The sequence below is a fragment of the Eptatretus burgeri genome, chromosome 6, assembly GCF_056783735.1.
Source record: "Eptatretus burgeri isolate ZD-2024b chromosome 6, Ebu_testis_v1, whole genome shotgun sequence".
NCBI classification, from domain to species: Eukaryota; Metazoa; Chordata; class Myxini; order Myxiniformes; family Myxinidae; genus Eptatretus; species Eptatretus burgeri.
The window spans coordinates 52,807,278-52,818,407 of record NC_140966.1 but is presented as its reverse complement, the minus strand read 5'-3'; the positions used below and the strand labels follow the sequence as shown (position 1 = coordinate 52,818,407).

Genomic DNA, 11,130 nt, shown 5'->3' with positions numbered 1-11,130 from the left:
CGTGCAACCAACTGCTCTCCGTTGAGCGAACATTAAATGGATAGAACTACTATATTTGGAAAATTCTCGGATTCCTAAGAATAACGGAAATTGCAAAAGTTGATTGTCCGTTTTGGCAGTGATGAAACATTCACTCTCACTTGTGATTCAATAAGGTTGCAGCAAGGTGGATAATAAAGGATTTCACATTTGAATAAAAGGCAACACGTGTACAGTGCCTCGAGAAAGTCTACACCCCCTTTCCAAATTTTCACCTTTTGTTTCCTTGTAACCTGGAATTAAATTGCATCAAATCAGACTTTTTCCACCTTTATTTACACATCATCTTATATATTATTTCCGAGTTTGTGGTTTCGCGTCGCGCTATCTTCGACTTTGTTCTGCGCTCGAGTAACGTGATATTCGGCTTACATTATCTCAAAGACCATATGAGGTGCATGCTACAAAAAGAAGTAAATAAAATGTTTCTGAAACGGTGAAATCGTATTCCGCTTACTGCATTAAAGTAAAATTACTACTGATCTCTGCATCAGTTCCTTTCTCAAACACACCCACCCCAAGATGTCGCGCAGAGCGCAGGTTATGCTAGTAACCCATAACTTACAAGTAATAAACAAATTCTACAAATTTCAGAAAATTAATTAAAAATACAAAACTAGAATATCTTGGTTGGAGAAGTGTTCATTCCCCAGAGTTAATACTTGGTGGAAGCACCTGTGACAGCAATTTCAGCTGTGAGTTTGTTGGGATTGGTCTCCACCAACTTTGCACACCTTGATGGGACAATATTTGCCCATTCTTCTCTACAAAACTGTTCAAGCTCAGTCTAGTTGTGTGGGGAGCCTTGATGGACAGCAATCTTCAAGTCATGCCATGGATTTTTTAATTGGATTTATGTCAGGGCTCTGACTGGGCCACTCAAGGACATTTATCTTTTTGTTCCTTAGCCACTCCACTGTAGCTTTGGATGTGTGCTTCAGGTTGTTGTCATGCTGAAAGGTGAACTTCCTTCCCTATTTCAGCTTTCTTGCAGAGGGCAGCAGGTTTTCCTCAAGGATTTTTCTGTATTTTGCTCCGTCCATTTTTGCCTTCTATCCTGACAAGTGCCCCATGCCCTGCTGAGAAACATCTCCCTTAGCATGATGCTGCCACCACCATGTTTCACAGTCGGGATGGTGTTCTTTGGGTAATGTGTTGGGTTTGCACCAAACGTAATATTTTACATTCAGGCCAAAAGGTTCCATCTTGGTTTCATCAGACCAGAAAACTTTTTGCCAAATGACTTCAGAATCTCTGGAGTTTCTATTTTTGCATACCTCAAACAGGACTCAAGTTGGGATTTTTTTGAGTAATGGCTTCCTTCTTGCCACCCTACCATACAGGCCAGACTTGTGGAGTGCTTGGAATATTGTTTTCACATGCACACAGTGAGCATTCTTTGCCATAAAGACCTGTACCTCTTTCAAAGTTGCCATTGGCCACTTGGTGGCCTCTGTGATCAGTCTCCTCCTGACTTGGTCACCCAGTTTGGAGGGATGGCCTGATCCAGGCAGGGTCAGTGGTACCATATGCCTTCCACTTCTTAATGATCGTCTTGACTGTGCTCCAAGGGATATTCAAGGCCTTTGAAATATTATATACCCATCCCTTGATTGGTGCGTTTGCACAACTTTATCCTCGAGGTCTTTTGAAAGCTCCTTGGTGCTCATGGTTAAGTCTTTGCTGTAAAATGAACTTCCCCAGCAAAGGAAATCTACAGGAACAGCTGATATTATTCTAAAATAATCGGAATCATTACAATTTATCACAGGTGGAGGCCAATTAACTTGGTGTATGATTTTGAAGGTGACTATATTCCTGAGCTACAATTGCTATTATAAGTGGGGTGGACACTCATCCAACCATAATATTCTAGTTTTGTATTTTTAATTAATTTTCTGAGATTTTTCAAATTTGTTTTCCACTTGGGAGTTGAGGAGTACAATGTGTAAAGAAAGGTGGAAAAAGTCTGATTTAATGCAATTTTATTCCAGGATGTAAGGTACAAAAGGTGAAAATTTTGAAAAGGGGTGTAGATGTTCTCCATGCACTGTTAGGTATCCATTGCAACAGAACTTCTGTTCTGCTACCCTCACTCCACCCACATTTGACCCTTGATAATTGTTCCAATCTCTTTTTGATCATTGACTTTTCATCTAATCCCCACCCAACATATTACAATCATCTCTCCACCCAAATTTCCTTATTTTTGCATAGATTAAGTGTTAACGCTCAGTTAGCCATTGGTCATCTCCCTTGACTGAAAAACCTATTCAACTTCTAGTTAGAATAAATGTATTATCTCCTTCAACAACATCCACAGACACCACTATTTCATTATATAACTGGAACGGCACTCGGTGGAGTGCAGACCTCCACAATGCTGAACAGTTTACATTACGTATCCCGCTGATGGGCCGGATCTGCATCCGTACGTTATCCAAAATATAATTTGCTTGTTCTTCTCACATGCCCAACCTGTCCACCAAATGTCATCTGTCCACAACCTTTTGAAATATCAAGCTGTATATATCGTTTTTGGCCCTATCTCTCAATGGTGAAAAATCATTGAAGAAATTATTGGATCCGGATCTTCACAAAAATGGAATCAATTCATCCTTGCCACACCCAACCTGTCCACCAAGTTTCATTCAAATACGTCCACAACTTTTTGAGATATCGTGCTATACAGTATATCGTTTTTGGCCCTATCTCTCAATGGTGAAGAATCACTTAAAAGATTCTAGAAGTCAGATCCGGATCTTCACCAAAATCAAATCGGTTCATTCTGGTCACACACTCAACCTGTCCACAAAATTTCATCTGGATGTGTCCACAACTTTTTGAGATATCCTGCAGATCCAGGATAACCTGAATGCACACAAACAGATGGGTGAAAACATAACCTCCTTCACCTTTGTTGGCAGAGGTAATAACACGAATGAGTAATTAGGTTTCACTCTGCGGCTGCAAAAAGCAAGAGTTTGACTTTACACCTGAGTTAAACTTTGCTATCAAGGTTTTGCTACTCTCTGTGCACACAACTGATAATCCAAATTTTATTTTTCTTTCCTTGTAATGTTTGTAAAATAAATCTTGCATTACCATATTGGATCTTGTCCAAAACCAATAATAATAACATAAATATTTATCATGTTGGTAGGCAGGTTTGCTTTCCTATATAGACTTACTCGTCCTTTTGCATCTTAGTTGGTGTTGTTTCGGTTTGCGTAAATGATTGAAATGCATTGTTAATTGTGAATACCTGCGATCGCTTTTCACATGAGTGCATCGGTGCGATCTATTGTCACTGCAATGCTTTTCAGCGTGATGTTTGTTTGGATATACTGTATTGCTTCTTTGTTTTGGCCTTGATGGTTCTGCACAGTTGGGAACGTCCACACGTATTGTATGGGCAACTGCTGGATTGGCTACGCTACCTTGTTGCTTGGCAGCCGGTAATCGTCGGTGTGGTGCAAGGCATCAATTTCTCGCTGGGCCTTGAGTGAGGCTGTGACGACCACATTTCCTTTCCAGCATCTACGGTTGAGCCACTTCTGCCTCTTGCATCCAGAAAAGTGACTTATGTGCAAAGTAAGGAGTTTTGTGCTGTTAGCACAGCATTACCTCCAAATTGCTCACCAACCATGCTAACAAAGCTGCCACATTGTACACCATGTGTGGAGGCAATTTTAGTACCATTTTTGACGTCGCACTTTCATTGTATATAGCTTGTATACATATGGGAATATTTGAGGTGGTTTAAAATCCTCTTAAAATGTGTAACTTATGAATCACGTAAGCAGATAAATCGTGAAATATCTGTGATGCACATTTTGGAGATTAAATGACTGCTGCAAGTGGTTGGAACAGATGGCACATGCTGTGAGTATTGTGCTGTAGGGAAGGAAGACAGTTAATGCTGCCATATCTTCCCTTCCGCTGCTTCCCAGAAGTCTGTTTTGAAGTTCTACAGCACCATTATTTTTTTGTGACGTTGGTACCAAGTCTTTGGATTAGGTATTTTATGAGAATCGCACAGAAAATATTTCTAGATGGAAATGCAAAATAAGATTTAATATACTGTTCTGCAATATAAAGTTTTATGGTGAAAGCCTTATTTGAATAAATTTTTTTTTCCACACGAGTTGATGGATACTTGTGGATCGCCATATGTACACTGGTGATGCAATTCAAGATTTGAAAGGCATTTGGCCATGTGTAAAGCAACATTCAGATCACTTATCAAGGTTGAGATATAAATTAATGCTCCCTTGGTGAATCGATTCACTTTTTAAAAGTTATCAAATTGTTATTAGGTAATCAATTTAAATTGGACCTGGCTGAGAAACTCGATGGTATCCGTTTTGGCTAATCCTGGACAACACACATCGTTGCTGCCACAGCAACTGCTGATAAATTTTGCTCAGGTTGCATTTGTTGCTTAATGGTCCCCCTGCTGCCCACCAAGGTAAGAATGTGTGATAATGACATTACTGTATTGTTTCCTTTGCCTGAAAGTGAAATTTGTCAGATCTTTTGAGGTAGTAATTGTAACTTAGAAATTGAATTATTAAGCTCTTATGTTTTTGACAATGACAAAAATACATCTCAAAGATGACAAACACCCGCTCCCATAGGGAGCGGTCAGGGGGCAGGGGTTGTGTATGTACATGTGTGCACCATTCTATATAGTTGCTACCCTGTGCACATGAAGCGAAAAGCAAGGTTGAGCAATTGGTCCACTTCTGTCTGTCCCTTCAGAAATGTCAGTTTATGAGGAACAACTTTATACACCCTCAGAACTTCCCCCTGTTCTCTTGGCTCACTCGGCATTCTTTATGGACACATCTGGATAAATGTCAAAAAAACTGTGAACACGTCTGCTAATCTGACTTGTCCATGTGTGAAAAACTTTCAACTCATGTGTTAAACATTAATCCGCTAGAAGGTTGAAACTTCTGAAGCACTGCCATTCCATCAAATATGTTTGTTGCATGTCTAGGATAGTGATCTGTGGGAAGAGTTCCTTTTTACAATAGCTGAAGGAGCTTGGCTTTGTCTTCCTTGGCATGCCATATGCGTCAAAAAAAAAAGCCCACGCAAGTCGACCAAACGGATAACAGAACTTATTTCAGGTCAATTTTTAGGTCATCTCTGGACCAAATGTCCGTCAACAATTTTTCTTTCCGATCTTGATGAAACTTGGTATGTGGGTAGAGGTCGATGAGTGTTGCACAACGATATAACTTTTGTCCGGGTTCAAGGTCAGGGTCAAGGTCACGTAAGTTATAAAAATCGCCATTTTCAAAACCTATCTGGTCTGCCATTCTACAAGATATTCGGCAACTGTTTATTGATTATGATCGTAAAAAATATTATCTTGTATCTAACCGGACATATTTTTGAATTTCCTTCCCGTTTGATCGTCACATGATCTGGAAGATGGCCAAAAACGCCGATGCGATTCGCAAAGAAGGAAGGAGAAATGAAATATAAATATAAAACACATTTTTAGCCTTTTATATTTATACATTTTCCGCCGAAGGTGCAAAAGTTTCAAAATCTGAAATGTAAATGTCGGCATTTATTTTCAAAATACAATTTCGTGCGCGCGCGCCAAAATGCCGAGTCATCTTTAACCAAACTGTGCAGTTCGAGCTGTGTAGTAGAACTGCGCAGTAGTCTTCGGTCATAACTGAACATTGAGAACTTGTGGTATGAAAGAGATGACCGTCACCCCCACACGGGGGTAATTTTTCTAAACTGCGTTAGCAGAACCAATCGCATGAATAACATCCAGTCCATTTTCAAAGGGATAAGTGAATCCCTCTGTCGGACCTTGACAACTTTCTTGAACAGCTTGCACGTTTATCTTTGCATGCAGCAGTAAACCAAACAAAGTTGAATCGTACATCTTTCACGCCATACTTACTTCGGCCTTACTTCCACTTCCGCTCGTTTCCAGAGTTTCACTTCCAATCACCCGAAATAGCAACACATTCTAACAACTTGCAATTAATCAAAATATCTCATTTTTATTTTGATGAAGGTATGGTTTTCCCAAAATCTAAAAGAGTGGAATGTACAAAATCGGCTTGAATGAGTGGAGGATGGGTACTTCCAGCAATAGGGTGATTTCCCCCAATAAATATACCAAAAATGGGAGTCCATCAGAGTTTCAAGCATCAAATGGCAAATTTCACATTTGTTTTGGTGAAATGAATATTCACACTAAAAATTCGATCTTAGCTGATACACAAAAATGACTCATTTTGAGGTTAAAATTTTGACCAAAAAAAAAAAAAAATAATCAAATGTGGATGACATAGAGGCTGAAGTCAGGATTGGAGGAAGATGTATCAAAAAATAAGGGCAATACCTCAGGGCCCTCACCTGGTTGGGGCGGGTAAGACAAGTAAACCACTGGTAGGCGTGGAGGACCCACAAAATATATAATGGAAAAAAGTAAATACCTATTATGGGTGGGGGGGAACGGACGATGTCAACAAACTTTTAAGGTTGTGGTCAAGTTTTATCAGAATCATGTGTGTAGTTTCAGAGAAGAGGTTGCAAGTGTTTATGGACAGACGAACGACGCGCCATCCCGTAAGCTCCCTGGAACTGCGTTCCAGGTAAGCTAACAACCTAAAGTGTACCGATACCACTCTGTTGGCAGAAAGTATAGAAGACTGAAAAAGTTGGTCTTTTTTCAGGTTTAAATAAAGACTAAAATCTCGTCAATTGAAAAGATCGATGTGTTCAGATTGAGGGGCACTCATGTGGAAATAATGGAAAGTTTCATCTTCTTGGATTCTAAGAATGAAGCGAGTGTAGATTGATAGACTGTTGGCATTGAGGAGAACAGCAATGCGAGGATTGACAAAGATCAGGAAAGCCAAAGATGTGACGATACAAAAGAAGAGGATGGTGAATGCTCTGGTATTTCCAATTGCAATGTTTAGATGGGTGTCATGGCCAGTGAAAAAGAAAGAAAGGAAGAAGATTGGTAGTTTTAAAATCTAGTGTTGGACACAAATATTAAAAATTTCATAGACTGCAAGAAGAAAAAAAATCGGTGTTCAAGAAATTGTACCACCATGTCCATTAGAAGTGCTGATGCCGAAACACAAACTGTCATGCTTTGGTTGAACATGTCACGTGCATAAAACGAGTCTGGAGAAGTCATCTCTGCTGGGTGTGTTTGAGGAATGAAGAGGAAGCAGACCTTGCATGCACTGGATAGTTGGGGTACAGGCTACAATGAAGCTGTCTCTGCCAGAACTTCAAGGAGCAGTGCAAGGTAGGGATGTTTGGAGAAATCTGATCATGAACATCACCAGAAGTCAGACAGCTTGATGGAACTGCAGAACTGATTATAATAATTTTTACTTCTGGTAGGTGTGCCCCACAAAATACCATGACAATCTATTTGTATACCTTTACACAGCGTTTGTGCAAGCTCAAAAAACCCCTTGAGAAAGGGGGGGGGGCAATTGAAATCGCCACAACCTCAGTCATTTGACCTTTAGTCCCCATGGCAAATTTGGTGGAGAAGCAATGACCGAATGTACTGCAGTCGGACAGACAGACAAACACTAAATTGCATATTTTAGTGTGATGAAATGCATCAAGTTGAAGGGAAGGTTTTTTTTATTTTTGGTGGGACCAATAATTAATGTATCACAAATCCTTAGTCTCATAATACACTCGTTGACTAGTGTTACCTCAATTACCATTGGAATCAGCTTATTGGACACAGCTACAGCAACTGCTTCGGTATGGTTACCATCAGAGCAACCAGACCAATCGTAGGTGGAATCACCCGCCATGATCAACGATCCCGATGGATCTGGCCAACCATTTGACCCTACTCAGCTGCTCCGAGGACCCCAAGACTGCATGGACAGACTTTAAGAGAGACGTAGCCAAATCCATCAAAACGACACTTGGAAAACCTTCCTGTGCAAAAAAGCCCCAAAAACATGGGTCTCCAAGACTACTCTTGCTCGGCATTATTGAAGCTCGGTTAGCATGGCTGAGAGGTGATGTAGTGAAACAAGACGACCGATTCGTGATCAAAATCTGGCACTTCAACAGGATACTGCTACATATTTGGGTAAGGGGGAGGAATCCCTCAAGGTTGCAAATATTGCTCAAGATTAGCACGCTATCTTCAGAGAACTTTGTTCTTGTCACATCTATACCAGAGATAAATTTAAGTTTTGCACACTGCCGTCTCACCATGAAACCGTCTCCTTGTCCTGCCAGAAGAAGCGAGGGATGAGCATCAACTGGTGCAAGATCAGGGTAATGGCAATAACACCTGAAAACACCACTCCTGTACTCCTTATGAAGGGTACCAGCGATTCCTCAGGAGGAATTTCCACCAACCCTCCCCCAACGTCATATCTCCAGTGAAAAGGGTTGAATTTGTCAAGTTTACTTACTTGGATCGATCATTGACAAATCTGGACCGTCCTGTGTGAAACCACTTCCTGTATCACAAAAGCAGTTATCGCATTAAACCATCTATTCAGACCGCTTTTCAAGAAGCCATTAATCCAAAAGAACACTAAGCTGAAGATGTATTGAGCATTGATTATGTGTTATTGTATGTATCTGAGACCTGCACCACAACTGCAACAAATTTACACAGGCTTGGTGCCTTCGACATGCGGTGTCTCCGATACATTGAGAGTTTGGATCAATTTCACCATATCACGAATCTTCAGAATGTCAACACATCAGCTTCTTGCCTAATCTCTCATAGGCCAGTGCAGTCTCCGATGGAATGGACATCTCCATCGTATGCTGCCTCATCTGCCATCCCGCCAACTATTAAACTTCAATCTCTCCCAAGCTGGATGGTGAAGACTCAGGGGGTTGATCCAAAACAAGGTAGCTTGACTCAATCAAACATGACTTGCAGATAGCAAATATCAGCTCTATCGTGACCCCTCGCCTCAGACATAGAACAAGATGGAGTCAGATCATCCATGGAGTGCCAACGCTGGATCCGCACCAAGGCCGTTACATCAATAAAGTCATAACCTAAAAGTAAAACGATGCAAGTTAAAAAAACACAACTTGTATTTCAGGTATTGTGTACTTTTTCTAACATGACAAGTCAACAAAGACTGTGGTAGATGACAAGTCTGGAGACGGCAATGGTTCACAAGCAGTATTTGACGATGTAGATTGTTTCAGAAGTCAAGGATGAGACAATGTGATAATTTTTGACCAAGTTATAAAAATGATCAACATGATGTGGTACGAGTGACAGGTTATGAGCTGCAAAATGTCGAAAACCCGGTTTCGTTCAACAACTTTCAAAATTTGACCTTTGCATAACCTTTAAAGGTCACAAAACAATGTTGTGGACATTAAAATAAGGAAACAGGATACGTGCTATAGCTTATTGGAGTTAGTTCATCGAAGAAGGTCGAAAACCCGGTTCGATTCCCACAACTTTTGAAAATTTGACCTTTGTGAACTTTAAAGGTCAAGGATTATGACCTTTGGTGCAAAACTTCCTCTGGAACATTCTCGGAACAACATAACGTCATATAGGCTCTATGGCATTTCGCACTCCTCGGATAATTATCCATACTTTGATGAAATCAGCGTAAAAATAAACTTGAAGGGGGCGCCACAGGCAAGGTGTTCAAGATGGAGCAAAATGGTTTCAAGACTTGAGGTGGGGAATGACCTCAAGATTATGCATAAAAAATATTGTCATCCAAGCTCTCAAAGTTTGGGCGGTCGTATGATTTTTATGTCAAAATTCGCAATTTTCTAAGTTCGTGACCTTGACCTTGGGACGAAAATGAAAAATCGAGCTCCGTGGGGCTATGTAGGTGCCATTGGGCTAACCAAATACCGAAAACCCCTACCAGATTCGACAAACCCCCTCGGAGAAGATGTAACTTGAAATCGGCTACCCCCTAAAAACATCGTGGCTCCGTCCATAATGGGCGCAGCATGCCCATTCTCAGGAAAACATAACTAGATTATGATATAAACCTCCCACCCAAATTTTATCAGGATCGTATCAAAACCCACGGAGCTATGCTCGAGACAGACAGACAGACACACACCCATTACGAATACAGTGGTCACTTACTGACTCGTGAACCAATATATATGTGTATATATACACACACACACACACACACACACACACACACACACACACACACACACACACACACACACACACACACACACACACACACACACACACACACACACACACACACACACACACACACACACACACACACACACACACACGTCCGGAGACGGCGATGGTTCACAAGCAATGTACACGGTTCGCCTTTTTTTATTTTTTGACCTTCGAGGGGACGCCATGGGCAAGCTGGCGGGAATCGGGAAAAACGTAAATAATGAAAGTTGGAGTACTCGAAGAGCACTACCCGCATACCAACTTTCATTCGAAACAGTTGAAAACCCTAGGAGCTTGATGCCAAATTTAATGATTTTTTTTGACATTTTCTGAGTTTGTGACCTTATGACCTTGACCTTGGGACGAAAATGAAAAATCGAGCTCCGTGGGGCTATGCAGGTGCCATTGGGCTAACCAAATACTGAAACCCTTGCCAGATTCGACAAACCCCCTCGGAGAAGATGTAACTTGAAATCGGATACCCCCTAAAAACATTTTTTGGGCGTGGCTCCACCCATAATGGGCGCAGCACGCCCATTCTCAGGAAAACGCAACTCGATCATGATACAAACCTCCCACCCTAATTTTATCAAGATCGGATCAAAACCCATAGAGCTATGCTCGGGACAGACAGACAGACCCATAACGAATATAGTGGTCACTTACTCGTGAACCAATTGGAAGGTCATGAACAGGGTAGGTCAGAGAAGTATACTTGCCTTTGAGCTGTCAAGTCTGGATTATATTCTTGACCCAATTATAAACTTATTAATGATGATTTGCAGGCAGGTTGTTGCATCAATTACTCCGCTCTCCTTCAGAAGAATAAGCCTGGTGTTCTATCTGCCAGCATTTTCTTGTGGAAGATGCCACAGTGCCTTCTGGGGGGGAAATAAAAAGTA

The 11,130-nt window shown here is 41.0% G+C and overlaps 1 protein-coding gene across 1 annotated transcript in view; it reads left to right on the top strand.

Moving 5' to 3' along the window:
• Positions 1-4,186, top strand: part of LOC147024789 (E3 ubiquitin ligase Rnf121-like) — a 41,805-nt gene extending 37,619 nt beyond the window's left edge. The window contains exon 9 of the mRNA XM_085885048.1: positions 3,428-4,186. Within this exon, the coding sequence (XP_085741174.1) occupies positions 3,428-3,548 (121 nt within the window). The 3' untranslated portion in view covers positions 3,549-4,186. The remainder of the gene's footprint in view (positions 1-3,427) is intronic.
• Positions 4,187-11,130: the final 6,944 nt, after the last annotated feature.